Raw genomic sequence first — 20,443 nt, forward strand, 5'->3', positions numbered from 1 at the left:
CATAGTTTTATAACAAAACTAAAAATTTACCTGGAGTATAAACATGGATATACACATGTTACACTGTGTACACTATTTACACAACCATACAAAATATAATACTAGACATCTGTACACAAATGTAGAATGCAAAAGTCGCATTTCAAATGTTCAATGCTTTTTTGCTGGATTCTGGGTAGAGTGATAAGCCTGGTAACAAACAGACAGCAAGGGACGATTATAACTGGACTTTCAGCAAGGCTTTCAGCTGATATGTCATGAGCTCCTTACACTGGTCGGCATATTGAGCTTTCCTGTCCATCCAGTGGCTTGGTGGCTTTGGAAGAACACGTGGAGACGGGGGATCGCTAAATTTTGCTCCTGCATAATTTATTTCCTTATCGATCTCCTTGTCGGGAAATAGATCTGCTTTTGGTTTGAGGTCCCTGACATTTTCAGCGCTGGCTAAGGGCTTCTTATCAAGTCTTTGAAAATAACGGTTTACGAGTTCAGGTTCTGCTTGGAGATTTTCACTTTCGAGGGGAAAAAGTGTCTTTGTATGTTGACTGTTGCATTTGCCCTTTTGTCTCTGAAGGGTCCGTTGCTCACATCTCTGATTGGAAGTGTTGTGGGAAAAGTTTTTTTTTTCAGCTTTTATAATCTTTTTTTCGGTTTTCACCTTTGGTTTTAGCCCCTGTAAGAAAAATGGAAAGTTTCAGTTGCGATTTGCGCATAAGAAAGCTACCTTCCAAACATTTTGAAATACTGTGCCCCTTCACTGTAGCAAAACCTGTCCACTTCCATCCAGGGGCAATAAATAGTTTGTCTTTCATATGCAAATTATGAAATTTCATTTTCTGGGCCAACATAGCAAAAATATGTAGAGTTGCATAAGCTTTTGGCACCTAAAAAAAAAATCTGTTCTTACGATGGAATTGGATGTGTTCATCAGAAGTAATCCTTCATTCTATCTTAAAGCAGCGCAGGCGAAAAGTATATTAAGATATTTTTCCCCAAGCCTATCATTTATGAGACCAGTGCTGTACAAAATAAAAAAAAATGTTCACAAATGACAGTAAAAAATAAAATTAGTACAGCATGTTTTTTTGTTTGAGAAAAATGAGACTTCCTTTAACTAAAGATTAAACGGTAAATAACTAATCTGGGCAAACGGGAGGGATCAGCGAGAGCAGGAGATCTGGGACATACCCACAACAACACTTTTGGGATAACTTCTTTGTCTCATGACAGCCAATGTATCCACGTTTATATCGTCCATTAGCTTTTCCCAAGCCCCTTTGGCAAAACAGCCGCATCCAATCGCTTATTTTGAAACAGCCAGTCAATGGCAAGAAGGTTAGACCATGGAGGAGGGCTGCTGCAACTTCTAGCTCAGGTTAGTTTAGAAGGAATGTCTGGGATGTCAAACCTTTTAACAAGTACCTTAACAAAACAGGAGAAAGTGATTGAATGAGTAGGAATAATTATGGGCCACAAGTGCTAACTTGGTCATATAGACCCTGCTGCTCGTTCCTTTATTCGATTTGTATTCGAGCCGACTGTAAACGTTGATGCACTACAGTGGCCCACAGGGGGGAAAAAAAGCATTAAAAAAATTTGAGAAAATACAAGAACTATGAGCAAGACAAAAAGGTGGGGTGTTCATTCTCATAGCACCAATGATGTGCAGGTTCACAAACAGCAAGCAGGCACTGTGTACTAGTGATACATTACATTTTATTTCAGTAACCCCAAAAAATCAGTAATAGTATAAAAATAATTGAATTCAAACACATTCCTGATACTATGACCCTTTAGTGTCATCCACAGTGATGATGATGATGATGATGATGACAATGACGACAACGACAGTGGTTCCTCATCCCTGCCAACATATCACGTGGCCAAATAGGGACAGTTTTGTTATTCGAGGTGTGGTTACCATGCGATGGGGATTTCTCAAGACGTTTTAGCTACCTCTGTGACCTATTGACAACGGTTTATTAGACGCTTCTCAAGAAGAAGAATAGATTTTTCGTAAACTATTTGAAACATATTGTGGCTTTTAGAGCCGTGGAACACACCACGTATTCCGAGGTCCCAGAAAACAGGGGCATCCGGTGAGCAAAGAGGGACTTAGGTGCAAAAGACGGCACTAAATAGGGACACGTAGGAGGTACGGTTCGTACTGGACATTAAAGCAGCCCATGGTGATACATATACATTGCTTAGTCAATAAATTACTAGACTGTCACATCTCGGCACGTACCCAGTCGTTATTTATCCTTACTCATTTTTTATTGATTTCTATAGCGCCATCATATTCTGCAGCGCTGTACAGCGGGTGAACAGAACATAACAATAAGACTTCATGAAACAAAAGAAAAGGAGGATCTTACCTAGAAGCACCAGAACAATTAGGATGCTAACGGGAAAACACGGCTAATGATTGTAAGCTTGGGATCAGGGCCCGCGTTTGTCTTATTGTTCTTGCTACACCCTTTGGATGCATGTACTGTAAGAAGCGCTGGGTAAACTGTTGGCGCTATATAACAGGTTATAATAATGACGGCAGCCAGGGGCGTAACTAGACGCCTCAGGGCCCGGGTGCGAGAATCTGTTAAGGGCCCCCCCACCCCCTCACCCCCCCCAAAAACCATGATTTTTACCCAACAATTTTTTTTCAACTAATTCAACAAATTCAATTTACATATTGAATCATAATCAAAGAAAAAGGGGCGCATGTACAAAGGGCATAATCCAGGGGTGTCCAAGTTTTTTCTGCAGTGGGCCACTTCATCAGAATTGTATACGTGTGCGGGCCGCACTCATTTTTCACTGTGACAAAAAATATGGCCTTTAATAAAATATGCAGATTAAAATAAAGTAAAATGACACAAAACCTTTACTCTTCCTCTCACTGATTTCTGGGCCTTGAAAGTTTTGCGACTACAAATTCAGGATTCCCTAGATTTATTCTAGGGATGAACTAAAATGAAAATTCTGGACCAAAACATTCAGGGTTCACTTAGCCAAAACCGAAAATGACCCCCACCGTTAAAAATAATAATAAAAACTCACATATTTAATAAAAGTAGGTAACACACAATAGGACAAAATTAGCAATATGACTTGGCATGATAGGAGTGTGATTGCTGTTAGCCTAGGCAACCAGTAAATGCTGGTACCTAGGCATGATGGGACTGTGCTCGCTGTGATTGCTGTTAGCAATCACACTCCTATCATGCCAAGTCAGCCAGTACATGCTGGTACAGGGTGGCTGTAAGTGATGTGCAGACCCCATACTGCTGGCAGCATCACTACACGAGGGGGGCAGCTAGCTAGGTTTCAGCATGTACTAGCTGACTTGGCATGATAGGAGTGTGATTGCTAACAGTAGTCACAGTCCCATCATGCCTAGGTTCCAGCACTTACACATCCATCCAGTAAATGCTGGAACCTAGGCATGATGGGACTCTGATTGCTGTTAGCAATCACACTCCTATCATGCCAAGTCAGCCAATACACGCTGGTACAGGATGGCTGTAAGTGATGTGCAGACCCCATACTGCTGGCAGCATCAATACACAAGGGGGGCAGCTAGCCAGGTTTCAGCATGTACTGGCTGACTTGGCATGATAGGAGTGTGATTGCTAACAGCAATCACAGTCCCATCATGCCTAGGTTCCAGCACTTACACATCCATCCAGTAAATGCTGGAACCTAGGCATTATGGGACTGTGATTGCTGTTAGCAATCACACTCCTATCATGCCAAGTCAGCCAGTACATGCTGGTACAGGGTGGCTGTAAGTGCAGACCCCATACTGCTGGCAGCATCACTACACAAGGGGGGCAGCTGGCCAGGTTTCAGCATGTACTGGCTGACTTGGCATGATAGGAGTGTGATTGCTAACAGCAATCACAGTCCCATCATGCCTAGGTTCCAGCACTTACACATCCATGCTATCTCACACACACACACACACACACACACACATATAATCATTAATTCACAGATTCATTCCCTCAATCACACACACTCATTCAAACACCCTCCCCACCCCCTTACCTGTACTGCAGCTCCCTCGATGCCGCTCACAGACTTCAACAGGGGGCGCGGCCTCCCTCTGCCTTCTCTGCTAAAGCACAGAGGAAGTAGGAAGTCACGTGAACTCCTCTTCCTCCGTGCTGTCCAGAAGACCCTCCCACAAGTAAGTAGCAGGGCTTGAGGTGCGGCTCGCGTAAGATCGGTTGCCCTGGCTGCCGATCTTACGCGGGCCGCACCTCGAGGTCTCGCGGGCCGCATTTTGGACGCCCCTGCCTTATTTAAAAAAAAAAAAACGTAAAAAAAAAAGATTTCGGGCGGCCCCTTGGCTTGGGCCCCCCTGCCGCCGGGGCCCGGTCGCAGTCGCGACCCCTGCGACCCCGGTAGATCCGCCACTGACGGCAGCAATTACAGGAAACACAAAGGTCACTGCACTGCTCCCTGGCAATGAAAGGGTTCGTTGTGACAGCCCTGGGACCTCAGCAGGTAGGTAACCAGCCACCTCTGATGGCTAACGGGGCGACGGTATATGCAGTGACACCGAGCTCTTCCCTGAGGTAGCGAGAACCCACCTCTCTTCGCAGCTGGCGGTACTGCGCCGCCCTTGCTTGCGGACGTTCCCCGGATGCCGGGCTGGGGGTCCTGGCTGGTGTGTCTCGGTTCTGGTCCCTCGGCCGCCCCGGCAGCGAGTGGCTATGGTGATGGTAAAGCCGGGTAGGGAATGGGGTCGCACGCACTTTATTCTTCCTCCTTCTCCTCCTGCCGCCACTCCCGGCTCTGCTCACGCCACCCCCGGGCTTTCGCCCTCCTGCCGTTCCCGCCGGCTCAGGCATGACGACCACCCCGTTACACCGGGTGTGCGAAAACCTGACTGCGCCAGAGCCTCGCTGCTATATCTTCCTTGTGCTCACGGTGCTCTACCGCACAGCTTTTCGGGTTTCTTCACTCCGGGACAAAGCGGATCGTTAATCCGGGTATCAGTGCAATAAGATGGCGACCTGCAAACCACAGCCTCCGATTGTTGTGTTTGTAACTTGACGCGCGCCCCCGACACCAGCTGTGCGCGCTCACGCAATTCAACCTCTCACTGCCTGACAGACACTGTCAGCGACATACCCGCATTACATTTACTACAAGTAACTCCCTATTGTACCGTAACCTAAAATACTTATTTACGTAGGGCCCTTAATGCAACGAGCAGCTTCCTTCTTATATCTGGACCAGCAAACATATATATATATATAACACATATATAATATATACTTTATTGAATAGATATATATATATATATATATATATATATATATATATATACACACATAGATATAATATCTCGATCTGTTCACATTTGGACCTGACTTTAGCATCAAGTTACGTCTTAGCTACAGAGCCTATTCGTCCCTCCTGATTGGCTCACTGCTTGGCCAATCACAAGAGACTCTGCTTTCCTTGGCAGCGCACTACTGTCACAGAAGAAGCATCATGGAAAATTTCAGCAGGCTCTGCTTAATCCCTACATTCACAGGCTATTGGATTGCTTTGCTTGTGGCAACGCTCATCGTTTTGTAGTTTCGTGTAAGATGAGAATGTTCAGCCGAGGTAACTATGCAAACCCAGGATTTTCGTAGGCATTAAAATTATTCTTTGATTATTTCTGCAGAGATGAATACTGGGCGTACTCAGATATATGGATTCATCACACAATACTTGCAACATCAATAATTAAAACATAACAAAATAAATGTGAAATTAATGTTTTAATACTTCTTTATACTTTGTTGTACTTGAGATAAATACCAATTGAAATGTATGTATAAATGTAAGTACGCGTGGGGAAAAGGTTCTGGACAGGTTAAAAACTGTATCCACTTGGGGCAAGATCATCAGGTGGTACTGAAATGTAAAAGGATCTGTGAGTTTACAAAGTATCAGAGGTATCAGAGGCAGGGTTGGACTGGGGATGCTACAGCAGATCAGTTGTGGATGGAGTGATGTTGTTCAGCGGCTTGATCAGAGAAAAAAAAATGCCAGCGAATGCTAAAGATAAAGAGGAAAATTTTAGGCACAGGAGAGATGGGTCACAGATATTGCAGAAATGAAGAATTTGCAGGTCAGTAGTACCAAAGGATGCAGAGAGGTTGAAGAAGGAAATTAGTAGGAGTAAGACCTTTAGTTTTTAAAGGTAAGGAGATCATAACCATTGGGCTGCTTTACCACCAAAGTACAAATTAAGAACAAGTGCCTATCATCATAACTAGGAGCTTCCTAAATGAGCTGACCCTGAGACTCTTTAAATATTAACCCTTTAATGGTCTAGCATGCATATTCTATGTTTTATGATTTGTCATTATTTAAAAATACACTTGATTGAGTTACATGCATTAAAACTGGGATGTCATCAATGACATACTGGTAGCAGAGACACAACTATTGGATATTAGATCCATGTAGAGTATGAAGCAAAATGTCCCAGGGTAGGGCCAATTGAAGAGATTACAGATCTCCCTCTACTAGCCCCAAATTAAGGCAACACAAGGTATATTCCTTCACTGTGTGGTGGCGATTGATGCTGAGCAGCGGGATATAATATAATTTGCTGGCACTCAGCATGGTATCCGCACTCACAGCGTGAAGCAGAGGTCTGAAGGGACATAATTGTAAGGGCAGTGTATATGTCTGTAAGGGCATTGTATGTGTGTGTACATAAGCAGGAGTTTATAAGGTGAACAAGGTATATGTGTGTGACAAGGAGTGTGTGCTAGTGTACAATGCTAGACTGTAGGGTGTTAGAATGAGTGTGTGTGGATATCAATGTACTGTTTTCAAATGTGTGTTACACTGGGTTGGGTGTTTGCGTATGGTGTTAGAATAAGTTTGTATCAGTCCACAGTGTGGTGTGTCAGTGTACGGTGTTACAGTGAGTGTGTATGGGGGTTTCGGTGTATAGTATTAGACCGTGTAGTATCTGTGTGTATGTTAGTGTGGACATGTGTTTGGGTATGGAAGTGCAGTGTGTGTTGGTATGTTAGTGAGTTTGGGTATGGAAGTGCAGTTGATTGTGTGTATGTTAGTGATTGCATATGGTGGGTGTTTGGATGTGTCTTTTAGTGTCTCTCCCAAGGTCAGGCTCTGGATCTGCCCCTGTCTGCAAAACCATCCCGTAATGTCTGATGAATGAAGGCTTAGTGTGTCAGGCACCTTAGACGGTGTCTTCAATAACTTGTAGTAGTATCTGTTGATGGTACTGCTGCATAACTGTTATTTAATTATCAACTTATTTTAACATAAGAGGTATACTATAGGCATAACCTTGTGATGGAAATACCCCAGCAGAAAATATCTGTGCATTATTTGCTTAAGAAGGAGAGGCAAATGGTGATGTAGATGTAATAAGAGTGTTGGGTAGAATGGAAGAAATAATTCCATGGAAACAATGAACCTTATTAAAGTGTCAGGTAACTGGCAGCATAGTAACATGGTCATCTATATTAAAAAAGACACAAAACCAATCACCAGACTTAAAACCAAACATTACTTATTATATCATTTTAGTCTCCACGCATTGGCTGCTACTATTAGTTGCATTAACTCACACTGATCACCACACCATGCAAAAAAAAAGTGTCAACTATTGCCGCTAGGTGTCGCTATACGCTCCATTCCGCAATTAGCAAGTAAACTCATGGAAGCGGAAGTCTCTTTGGTCCGGAAACAGTCTCCTAGCGGGGAAGCTTACCGAAGCGATGCACTATGGGGCCATGGTTCCACTTTGAATGGGGGAAATAGAGACGCGGGATTTCAGTGGGGGACCCGTGTCGTCACACTTCTAGGGGTGACGTCACGCCCTGGGATTGCCACCGAGTAAGTGGTTCCAGGAAGTGTCACGTGGCTTTACAGTCCACCGGAATAATAATAATAACAACAACAACAATATACCATCTTTGTGGTTCTGAGCAGTGACATTTCAGCATGGCACACAACAAGATCCCACCTAGGTGGCTCAACTGCCCTCGTAGGGGCCAACCGGTGGCAGGTAAGATGGAATATGCTTTATGAGGGTTGTAAAAAGCTTCATGGACAACGTGCTCTGTAACAGCAGTGTTGCTGCAGTGACCTCAGTAAACAGTGACAGCAAATATTAACCCATTGCTGGAGCGTGACATGGAGTAATGATTAATCAAGTGGACAAATATCCCTAGGTGATTTGCAGTGACAGTGATGTAGAATACCATAAAGAACAGCTGGGTCACCAGCACTGTATGTAAGGTTGTGCTTTTCTCCTCCGTGTGTTACTTCAGCTTTTTCTAAAGCCAAACTCCTTGAGCACTGGTTGGTGATCCTAAGATCTTCTTCTAGTAGCCTTTTTAGATGAATAGTCTTCTGTAACTTTGCAAAGTGCGTTGTCTGACGGTTGCTCTGATCTTATGTTAGCTTTTTGGTTATTTGATTAGTCACCTGTTTTCATTACTGCAAAATAACTGTTCACACAGCCTTTCCCCCCCCATTATTCTACGTGACGGTAATACTGAAACCCAAGCGGCTTTGTTGCTTAAATGTGACATGTTCGATATTTCACTCAAACTGGGTATCACAAGCTCACGTGGGAAAAGTTTGTAAGAGTCTGTAATGAATTTGGTGCTTTAGCCTTTAGGATATATATTTAAATTGATAGACGTGTTTTAGCATTAATTTAATTTTAACCTACGAAATATTATCCTGAAGATAGCTCTGCGTTGCAAATTCCATGTTGTCATTTATTATTTCTTGTTTTTATTGTTATTATTATCCTTTATTAAGCGTCAACATATTAAATGGGTTGGTGAACACATAAATAAGAAATATATATTTACACACAGACCCATAAGCTTTGCCATCAAGCCTTTTGATACTTTTGTTCAATGTTCCTTGTAAGAATGGTGGGCTTATAAGGGCCCTGCTCATGAGCTTACAGACGTGTGTTGTCATATAGTATGTACAATCATTAGGAACACCCCACTGGTTGCTACGGTGGTGATGATGATGATAATACGGTAATAAAAACTTTTCTTTCTACATAACATCTTTTCTTTGTGGCCAAGTTACATGAATGTCTCAGTCCTTATGCCACATTTGGTTTTTTTTGCAATATAAAAAAAAAACAAGACAAGAATGTGCATTACCCTCATCTCCTTTTGTACCAGTTTGTTATAGTGTGAGGTTTTAATTTATTCCTCTGAAATGTAATGTAAGTCACTCCAACTCCTAATTGTTTCCATGAATACTCCAAATCCTCCTGTTTTTTCCCCCCTATCCGTTCTGAACGGTCATGAAACATTATAGGGGTTTATTCCGTTACAGAGACTGTGATGTTATGGACCTGTTTCTGACGGTATTCCATCAGTGCAGTCTTATTCCCGTAAGGCACTTTATGAGCGCATGCTTCTTGTCTTGAGACTGAGAGAGCACTTGGTTCCTGTATCTGGCACTCAAACAAGGGTTCATTATAAATAGTGAGGGCTTGCAGGGGCGTCACTGTCTAAACTCACCCCCTTAATGAAAGGCCAGTTCTGCTAAATTTCTCCTGTAAGAAGGGCTGAGCTGCCCCTGTAATGTATCGATGAGCAAGATTATTATTAAACAAACTTATGTTAATAGTAAGGACTGAGACGTTTGACTGTAGAAATAATTCCTGGAGGGGTTTGAGCAGAGCCGGGAATAATGTTTCTAACGCTACGTTTAGATATAATAAGTTCAGCACAGTATGCGTTACCAAACCTATAAATTATATTTTAAAATATATACAGTAACAAAGTTCTAATCACAATGTCTCTCTGTTTTTATGTGTATAAAGTGAATGTCACATTTGTTGACCAATCTTTTCCTTTAGATGCTTGTCGCCTTCAAGATTTTTCTTAAGGTTCAGGTGTAAGACAGATGTTTTTATGTGGAAGTGATCTAGTATTCCAGGCTATGGCAGTATGCTTCTGCTGAACATTAAATCCTGGGCTCAGTCATTTCAGAGAATCACTGGGGAAGCGTATAGAAAATATATCTTGCCGGCCTTTATTTAAATAAGTAGTGCGTCACAGTATACTGGTTGAAATGTCATCTGGTCACCCTAACGCTGTTCCCCGAATGCACACATGCCTGCTCTCCTGACCGGTTGGGTTGCTTCACTCCTCTCCCCTATGTTCACGGTTAGTGTTTTTGTTGCAAATTAACTTTTTTCAATAATTTTTTACTCTTTTTTTTTTCCTGCAGGGAAATTTTTACCTCTCAAGACCATGCTAGGCTCCAAATATGATGATCAAGTTCCGGAGGAGAACCGATTTCATCCAAGCATGCTGTCTAACTACTTGAAAAGTCTTAAGGTTTGAAGGATCTCTGCTTACTGGTTGCGTGTGTCTTGCAGTAGCGACTTGTTTGTGATGGCATACAATTACAAGAAATGCTTTATATGAGGAGCCTGTATGTTTGAGGGTATATGTTGTTTTTCTTTTGTACTAAAAAAACAAAAAGTGTGATTACTTTTTGTAATTGTGGCCTATAAAGCAAATTACATAATCATTACGTTTCACATAAAACATACACAAAAACTAACCATATGCTATGTGTACATTTTGAACAATCCCTATGGAAGTTTTCAAGATATCTACTGAAAAGGTTTTTTAGTCCTGATCCATTTGGCATTTGCCAATACAAAAACTCTTTGGAATTACTTGGCTTTTTGAGTATATTGGTCATATTGGTTTGCTTCAACTAATAATCTCACAAATAATTATACAGTTTAATGTCTTTATTGAACATCCACAGTGGAGGGTGGAGCATTGACTTTAGGACCCATTGACTTTGTGTTGAAATTACGCTTGAAAACAACATAGCAAAAAATGTTAAAAACCCATAAGTGTAAAAAATACTCTTAGTTCTTAAGGGTTTCAAAATAAAAAGTGGTGTCATCACCATGGCAATGTGCTTACTAATGATGTTTGAAATTATATAATGCCTACTTTTTTTTTATTTCCTTAGGTAAAGATGGGGTTATTAATAGATTTGACCAATACAACAAGATTCTATGACCGGAATGATATAGAGAAAGATGGTATAAAATATATCAAACTCCAGTGTAAAGGGTAAGCTGCATGTTCCGTGATTTTTCATATGCCGCATACATTCCACCAACAGAATACCGTTATTTAGACTTGAATACACAGTAAAATTAAGATCCAGTAACTGTTTATGGGTTGTTTGTTGTGTGAGATTGGTGGTGGAGAATACATGGCCTGTTGGGGTTGAAATGTTGATGAAGCCTATATGTATGCTATGTACATCTATATGAAAAATATTTTCTTTTTAATCTAACCTCTTCAATCCCAGGGGTTTTTAGTACCTCAAAGCCCAGAGCAATTTTGCCATTTTTGGGGTATGTCGGTATAGCGATTTATTCTCTTTTCCTGTGAATAGTGCACCCATGTAAACAATATATTGTTTTTTCAAGAAGAGATAGAGCTTTCGTTTGATACCATAGTTGGATGATTAGCTGAATATTTAGAATGAGAAATTTAGTAAAAACTAGCAAAGATTAGAAAAATAAACTATTTTTTTTTTACATTTTCCCTCTGAATCCTCACAAAATTAGGTAAAGTGATGGGAAATCCCCTCCAAGTTTATCAATTCAGGTGTCCTGATTTCAGAAATACCTAATTTATATAGATTTTCCAGACTTTCCCAGCACCAGGGAGCATACTATAAGGTGTACAATTTCGTATAATTTTTATGCCTATGGCTTAACGGGTTTGGGGGTTGTGAGCGGGGGCAGGAGGGTTATACTGGCTAGATGTTATGCTAGGGCAATGGGAAGTAAGGTTTTTTTAAGAAATGTTTTTTTTTTTTTTATATATATTTTTTTTATTTTTATTTTTTTAAAATTTTTTTGTATTTTTTATATATTTTTTTTTACACAGTAATGGTTAGAGGTCCTCCTAGGGACCTCCTGAACATGCCAGTGATGTCACAATGACATCACAGCTCACATTATAATTTTTTTTAGTATTATTTATATTATTATTTTAATGATTTTTTTAATATTATTTTTTAAATGGACTAAGGTTTTTTTTTTCTGCTTTTCTCTTTCAGGACGGGAGGGGGAGTGAGAGAGATGGTTTCTCACTCCCCTCCCCGCGATCCCCCTGCACCGATCACACTGTTGAGATTGCAGCGTCTCTGTGCCTCATAGGAGGGCAGGATATCCCCTGCGCGATCGGGCAGTTTATGTGTAACAGCTTACCGGCTTTCATGCCGGAAGCTGTTACAGGAGATCGGGCAGCAGAAAGCCGGCGATGCCGGCTTCTGCTGACAGGGGGGAGTCCAGGCTGTCAAACTGACGCTGACCCTGACGCTGCACGAAGGGCTGGACGTACCGGGACGTCCATAGGGGTTTCTTAGTGGGCGTTTTTTGGACGTCCCGGTACGTCTATGGGGGATTGAAGGGGTTAAGGTTTTTGTTTGTATTGTTACCACCTTTGTGAAGGCAAATTGTTTGTTGCAGATGTGCTGTAGACTTGTCATGAAATACCATGAAAATATTTCAAAATATATTTCAGCTTGAATATTTACCAAATTGGTCAAATCGGTTAAGTCTTTTATGGAATCTCGGGATGGTGTTCTGTCCAAGTATGAATTTTGGGGCTGGCCTAAAAAACAAAAGGCTGTTCCTTTACACATAGTAAAGCCCTTTTATCCACTTAAGCTGTTGCAGGACCTCGGAGATTGGTGATTTGGAGAGTGGTGAACAATTAGAGAACTGCTTGTCTTCTCCATTCTATTGAATGGGGATCAGCATAGCCCTGCTGGACACCAGCACTCCTATCACACCTCCTATACTTGTTCACATTTTCTTTGATGGGAGTTGTTTTTCTTTTTCTATGGTTCTTTAGTGCTCATGCAGCTGTTCCTTCTCCTTGGTGTTCTTTATTGTATTTTTCTTGCTTTAGTGTGTCTTTGACACAACATAGTGTTTGCTGGATCCTGGACCACTGTCCACTAAGAGAAGACTGTGCAGCTACTGCCCAATCAAAAGGATATGAAAAGATCCATCGCACAGTTAGTTATTTGAAGCTCTCCTGGAATATGACTGCATATTCGTATCCAGCAAATTCTGTACCCTCGATCGTGGCAGCTGGCTGATGCTGATAAGGGGTTTCCCGAAGATACGTGGATTCTTTTAAAATCTTGTAACTCACATTTAATTGCATGAACGTGTGTCTGGTGTTATGTTGTTTCGGGCGTAAGGTATCAGTTTATGGTTCCTATTTGGAAGTCTTGATTAAGCAGATGGCTGCTTTCAAAGGACAAGAGCCAGCACTGAAATGGGTAACTTTTCCCGTCGTGTAGTGTCAGTACCACGGGGTGTCGCTCTTCCTGGGACAAGGACCTAGAACCGAAGAGGTTAAGATACCTCCTAACCCCTCCTACTCCTCCCTATAAGAGCCCCGGCAACCCTCATACCTTCAGTTTTTTCCTTGTCCCTTGTCAGGGACGGACCTTGTTTTTTTGTTTTTTTCGTTGGTGGGGCACACGGGTTGTGTCCGGGGGTTCCCTCCGATTGCTCCCCGGGTGGTGAGCAGAGCGAGGAGTAACGTCCGCATCGCGCATGCGCACAGCGCCAGAGGGCGCACAGCGCCAGAGGGCGCTGCGTTCCACCAAGAGTACTGACACGCTATTGAGCATGCGTGATTCAGTTTCTCTTGTTCAGGGCGCGAAAACTAACTGGTTTTCGCATATATATAGCTGTGCTGCCCAGTCTGACAGCAGAGGAGCTTGTCAACACTGGGATTTCCGTGTCACCAGCCCCCCCACACGGATTGAGGAGTTGTAAGGTAGGATTTGGTTAATCTTACCCTGTCAAATCCTCTGCCCTGTATATTTTCTACTAAAAATTTTATTTTTTTTTGTGTTTTATATTAGATGTCTGGTCCGGTTTCACCAGATAAGCCGGATAAAGAGAAATCTTTTACACCTGCTCCAAAAAAGGCTGTGGTTAAAACCAAACATTTATCGTGCACTGAATGTGCCACTCCGTTGCCGGATGGTTGTAAGAAGAAATTTTGCAATGCCTGCTCTGCTGAGAGTTTGGCAAAAGAAAAACAAAAAGACATGCAGTCTTTTTTAGGTTGGTTCCAGGACAACCTGGCGCAAACGTTTGAAACGTTTAAAGCAGCAGCAGCTACACCTGTGGAACCCGTTTAAACTTAAATCCCACAAACGTAAGAGGGTATTATCCCCTCATTCTGATTTATCCTCTGGGGAGGTTTCTAGTTCATCCTATTCAGCTTCATCTAGTGGGGAGTCAGAGGATGAGACCAATTTTCCTCCACAGGAGCTGCGTAAATTTGTTAAGGAAGTCTCACGGCTTTTTCAGGATTCAGACCTGTCAGCGCACCCCAAAGGGTTGCCCATGTTATCTCACATGCAGAATCTCATGTATAGAGAGTGGAATAATCCAGGCAAAAGAGCCTTTATATCAAAGCACTCTAAGCAGCTTTTTTACCTTCAGGGCGATGAAAAATGGGAAGATATCCCTAAAGTAGACGTCCAGATAGCCCAGCTTTCCAAACGTACGACCATTCCCATTAGTGAAGTGGCTGGTCTTAAGGATCCTATGGATAAGAGGGCAGAAACGTCTTGCAGACGTATTTACCAATCATCTGGATTCCAGTGTAAAGTGGCGTTGTCTAGCGCATCTGTGGCTAAAGCGCAGGGTGTCTGGTTGCAGTCCTTAGAGGGCAGTCTTTCAGAATCTATGGATGAAGGTTTGTCTAAACTATTTAAAAACCTGACACTGGCTAATAGCTTCCTGCTGGAAGCTGCAGAAGAGGGCCTTAAGCTTTCAGCCCGTAACATGGGTTTGTCTTCCGTTGCCAGAAGGGCGTTATGGCTACGTTCCTGGGCAGCAGATACTGCCTCCAAATCTACTCTATGCGATCTGCCCTTTGAAAGAACCGAGCTATTCGGTTCTTCCTTGGAGGAACTGATCAGACACATGTCTGATACTAAAAAGGCACTTCCTCAGGATAGGAAAAGCAGATGGAACAAGCGATACCAGTATAGACCTTCCAGGCCTTTTCAACCAGTTTTCAAGACTCAAGCCTTTCGTAAACAACACGAGAGAAAGTTTCAGGAACACCCTAAGAAACCAGAGGGTAGGAAGTTCTGACGGTGTTGGAGGTCGTCTGCAATGGTTCCTACCAAAATGGAGGCAAACCACAAACAATTCCTGGGTCCTCAGGATCATTGCGGACGGGTACAGGATAAAGTTTTCCAGTTTTCCTCGTCCTCTGTTCCTGATTTCGTGTTACCCCTCTCAGGTGAAGAACTCAGCACTGTTGGCCGAAAGCCTTACCCTTCTAAAAAAGGGTGTCATAGAGCCTGTTCCAAAGTATCAGGAGTTTCAGGGAGTTTATTCCCGTCTCTTCCTGGTCTCAAAGCCGGATGGGTCCTTCCGTCCAATTCTGGATTTAAAGAAAGTCAATGCGTATATTCCTTACCGTCACTTCAGAATGGAATCCATTCTCACGGTTACCCGCCTGTTGAGACAAGGGGACCTTATGGTTACGTTAGACCTAAAAGATGCCTATCTCCATGTGCCTATCGCCATAGCCTCCAGGAAATATCTCAGGTTTGCCATAAGAGTCGGGACAAGAGTTCGTCATTTCCAGTTTACTGCTCTCCCTTTTGGCCTGTCGTCAGCTCCTCGGATCTTCACAAAGCTTTTAACTCCTATTGCAGCGGCTTTACGAAAAGAGGGGATCACAGTCGTCCCTTATCTAGACGATTGGCTGCTAAAAGCAAGTTCTTCTCAGGAGCTCCGGGCACATCTCAGCTTTACGACCCGATGCTTGGGGGAACACGGCTGGATCATAAATTACAAAAAGTCCAACCTGATTCCAACTACGAAGATCCAGTTTCTGGGGCTCATAGTGGATTCCGTCTCTTCGAGACTTTATCTCCCACGCTCCAAGATCAAGAAGATAAAGAATCAGGTTTCCTTTCTGCAACAAAATCCAACCCTTTCCTTCAGGTTGGCTATGAGTATCCTGGGCAGTTTTACAGCGTGTATTCCGGCAGTAAGCTGGTCCAAAGCGCAGTTGAGACCCCTGCAATGGGACATCCTACAACGGTGGTCCAGGAGACCGGAGGATCTAGATGTTACCTTCACGGTATCCAGGGAGGTTTTACTCCGGCTGAATTGGTGGAAAGCAAAGGAGCGCCTCACCCAAGGGCGATCTTTTCTACCACGTCATTGGATCACCCTCACCACGGATGCCTCCAAGGTAGGCTGGGGAGCTCATCTACTCGACCTCTGCAGTCAGGGCAGTTGGTCCTTAATCGATCAAGCCCAATCATCAAACTTTCGGGAACTGAAAGCTGTGTTCCTGGCACTCAAGACCTTCGGTCCAAGATTACGGGGGAAAGCTGTGAGAATCCAGTCCGACAATGCCACCACAGTCTCATATATAAACAGACAGGGTGGCACCCGGATTCCAAGGCTACAGGACCTTTCAGACCATCTCATGCGCTGGGCCCAAAGAAACCTGGAGGATTTAGCAGCGACACATATCAAAGGAGTAGACAACTGTCTGGCAGACGATCTCAGCAGATCTCGTTGCTCCCAAGCAAACTGGTCCCTGGACAAGAGCATTTTTTCTCTCCTAGTTCAAAGATTCGGCCTACCAGATATAGACCTTATGGCGACCAGACAAAACAGGAAATTGCCAGTTTTCGCCTCCCTTTACAGGCAGGACAATCCCCCCCTGCTAGACGGAATGTCAGTGGTTTGGTCTTTCAAGATGGCTTATGTGTTTCCTCCAGTAGCCATGATTCCTCGGATCCTCCTAAAGATTCGGGTAGACAGAGCCAGGGTTTTAGCTATTCTCCCTTATTGGCCGAATCGAAGTTGGTTTTCGGAGCTGCTCAGTATGGCGATTTCAGTATGGGAGCTGCCAGTTTCCTCCCATCTTCTGGAAAACAAGAACCTGTCCAAGGATGTTCTTCTGCAGTTCAGATTGACGGCCTGGCTGCTGCAAGGATGATCCTCCAGAGCAGAGGCGTTTCCAATTCTATGTCAGAAATCCTCTTGGGTTCAGTACGAAGATCTACGTCCACTATTTATCTTCGAGTCTGGAATAAATTTCTCCACTGGTGTGTCTCCAAAGGTTTGGATTTCTCTTCTCCCCCCACAAGTTCTGTTCTGGTTTTTTTGCAGGAAGGTTTTTCAGCGGGTCTCACAGTCTCGACGCTTAAGGGACAGGTTTCAGCCCTGAGTCATTTTCTCCTGTCGGAGTTGGCGTCCCAAGTTCTCGTCAGGCGTTTTTTTAAGGCTGCCATCATTCAACGGCCTCCCAGACGTTCGCATTTTCCCTCCTGGGATTTGTCATTGGTCCTCCAAGCACTCTGCTCTGAACCATTCGAACCTTTGGAAGAGGTATCTCTAAAATTTTTATCCCTCAAGACGGCTTTTTTGGTGGCCATTACCTCAGCGAGGAGGGTCAGTGAACTTCAAGCTCTTTCCGCGGCTCCAGAATTTACTATTTTCCACCAAGATAAAGTCGTCCTGTATGTTAAACCTTCTTTTTTGCCCAAGGTTATCTCTGAAGCTAATGTCAATCAGCCATTAATTTTGCCCTCTTTCTTCCCGTCTCCTTCAACTCCGGAAGAATCACTCTGGCACACTTTAGACGTCCACAGAGCTCTACGAATTTATATAGACCGCACTGCCTTTTTCCGCTCCATGGATCAATTGTTTGTTAATTATTTTGGTAGATCCACAGGCAATGCGGCCTCCAAGCACACGATATCTCGATGGCTTTCCGATACTATTCGCTTAACCTACTCTCTCAGTGGTCAGGTTCTTTCATCCCGCATTACTGCTCACTCCACCAGAGCTATGGCTACATCCTGGGCTGAAAGGTCTTCGGCATCTCCAGAAGAAATATGCAAAGCAGCTACTTGGTCTTCCTTTCACACGTTTATCAAGCATTACCGGCTAGACATCTTCTCCTCCTCTGATGCTGACTTCGGGCGTAAGGTGCTTCAGGCAGTTACCTCGTGACCGTTTTTTCCCCACCCAGGAGGGGTCATCTTGCTATATCCCCGTGGTACTGACACTACACGACGGGAAAAATAGTAATTTTACTTACCGTAAATTCTTTTTTCCTTAGTGTAGTGTCAGTACATATATCCCTCCCTGTGCATTTTTGTATTAAAATTATTTTTTGCAAGCTATCTTGTGTTTCTTGGTACTTTCTGAAGGTATGAGGGTTGCCGGGGCTCTTATAGGGAGGAGTAGGAGGGGTTAGGAGGTATCTTAACCTCTTCGGTTCTAGGTCCTTGTCCCAAGAAGAGCGACACCCCGTGGTACTGACACTACACTAAGGAAAAAAGAATTTACGGTAAGTAAAATTACTATTTTTTTGTGGGCCTGAAAAGTCTCTCTCAGAGAGGATTTATCCAGTCTGCTAGCGTTCTCCAAAGGGAGAATTTAAGAAAAAGGAAGCCTTATTGATGCCAGGCAATCTCAACACCCTATTGGAGGATGGCTGGCATTGTTTCTTCAGTAATGGGGGTCTGTTATTACAGACCAGTGGGTGTGGAACATTATCAAACAAGGTTACATTCTATACCTGAATTCATGTCCTCAAAGATTTTTTTGTATCCACTGCCAGATCTTCAATATGTCAATTAAGGTTGGGAGAAGCGGTGAACAAGTAATTGCAAAAAATGTGACGGAAGAGATGCCTCTGCACCAATTACAGGTTATTCCTGGTTCCAAAACAAGACTCTATTCCATCGTATCCCAAACCTTACATTTGCCAACAAATCTATGAAGCAAGAACCTTTTCTCTCAAAAAAGACTGTATGCTTCTTCTGGATTTAAAAGACACCTATCTCTATGTCCCTATAGCAGTAACTCGCAGTGAGTTCCTCAGGTTTGCAGTATATCTTAACAATGTTTTGTTCCTTCTTCAGTTCAGAGCCTTGCTCTTCATAAAACTAGTTGTGGTTATGGTAGCTCGGTTGCATCAGCAGTGTTGGCATTGTGTCTTCCCTCGATGACTGGCTTATCAAACAGATTCCAGGACTTTAGAAGTCCGTTCTTTACCCAGTGTCTAGAAAAACACTGTACGGTTTTAAAACTTGACAAATCTGTGCTTGTCCTTTCAAGATGTCTTCAGTTTCTGGGAGTAGGACAAGGCCTTGAATATTTGTCAGGAGATGACCAGATTCAGACAGCTCTCAAAATCGGTTACGCAATGTTAATTTTGGGTTTGCTAACAGTCATGATTCTGTTCATTACTTGTGCTGCTTTCTGTGAACCTCAAACAGGAACTGCAATGGTGGCAGAATATCTAGAACCTTTTGACTGGGAAATCCTTACTACTTTAACAGTGCTGGATTCTTATCACAGATGTCTCTCTATCTTGATGTGGAGCTCATCTAGATTTCTTGAGTGTGTGCAGATTATGATTGTCTTGATGTCTTCAAATTTTAAAGAACTGAAACCAGAATGGTTGGCGCTTTTAACATGTGCACCTCAGAATCCTCAGGACACTGTTCAGATACAGTTGGACAATACAACAGTGGCATATATCTAGGGCTGCAACAACGTATCGATAAAATCGATAATCGATTATGAAAATCATTGTCAAAGATTTTCATAATCGATTAGCTGAATCGATTTTTATCGATTTATAAAATGATGTTTTTCAGAGCAAATGCTCTGAAAAACTCTATAACTCTAGAATCCAGACCCCCCGCAAAGCTGCAGGAGACCTGGATCCCCTCTCCCACCCGGTGAGGGTCGGTTCAAAACGCCCAGACATCCTCCGCTTCTCCCCTCCACTTCCGCCAGGGCTTCTATTACTGAACTCGGCGTCACGTGACCTTCCGGTGCGTCTTCCATCATGGAAGCCCCAACAGAAGCGGAGGGGAGAAGCAGCTGTCTGCGCGCATCGCAAGGACACCCACTGGCTGCCGGAGAGGATCCAGGTCCCGTGCAGCGCTGCAGGGGATTTGGATTTTAGTGCGTGATGTGCGCAACCTCTGGTACTTCATCTCAGTGCCACTTCCACCTGCCCCACCAGGGGTTAATATATCAACAGAAGAAAAACAAGTAAGCAGCACTGGGTAAGTATTATCTTTATTTTTATGCTCATTTGCCCTGTGTTTCTTCTGTTGATATATTAACCCTTGGTGGGGCAGGTAGAATTTTTGCGGGATCTATTAATTATGTGCATTCTTTAATTTGTGTTTTTTTTATTTTTTGATGTCTGTAATATTTGATTTATTGTTTATATTGTCCATATATTTATATTGTATTGTGTATTTATTTTTTTTGTCTATATTTAAGAAATATAAAAAACCTATTTTAGCGATGTCAGTT

At 43.0% G+C, this 20,443-nt stretch overlaps 2 protein-coding genes across 2 annotated transcripts in view; one reads left to right on the forward strand and one right to left on the reverse strand.

Moving 5' to 3' along the window:
• Positions 1 to 217: 217 nt before the first annotated feature.
• LOC149278773 (proline-rich nuclear receptor coactivator 1-like) lies at positions 218 to 4,859 on the reverse strand. The gene is made up of 2 exons (XM_089501766.1): positions 4,599 to 4,859; positions 218 to 673 (listed from the first exon to the last, which is right to left on the reverse strand). The coding sequence occupies exons 1-2, from the start codon at positions 4,857 to 4,859 to the stop codon at positions 218 to 220; spliced, it is 717 nt and encodes a 238-aa protein (XP_089357892.1).
• A 3,136-nt stretch (positions 4,860 to 7,995) lies between these two features.
• LOC149278774 (mRNA-capping enzyme-like) overlaps positions 7,996 to 20,443 on the forward strand; it is a 162,404-nt gene continuing 149,956 nt past the window's right edge. Inside the window, exons 1-3 of the mRNA XM_089501753.1 lie at positions 7,996 to 8,059; positions 10,267 to 10,376; positions 11,032 to 11,135. Coding sequence (XP_089357879.1) covers positions 7,996 to 8,059; positions 10,267 to 10,376; positions 11,032 to 11,135 — 278 coding nt within the window. The remainder of the gene's footprint in view (positions 8,060 to 10,266; positions 10,377 to 11,031; positions 11,136 to 20,443) is intronic.

Source organism: Sceloporus occidentalis, unplaced genomic scaffold, assembly GCF_023333645.1.
Source record: "Sceloporus occidentalis isolate IW3139 unplaced genomic scaffold, rSceOcc1.0.p SCAF_181, whole genome shotgun sequence".
Lineage (NCBI taxonomy): Eukaryota > Metazoa > Chordata > Lepidosauria > Squamata > Phrynosomatidae > Sceloporus > Sceloporus occidentalis.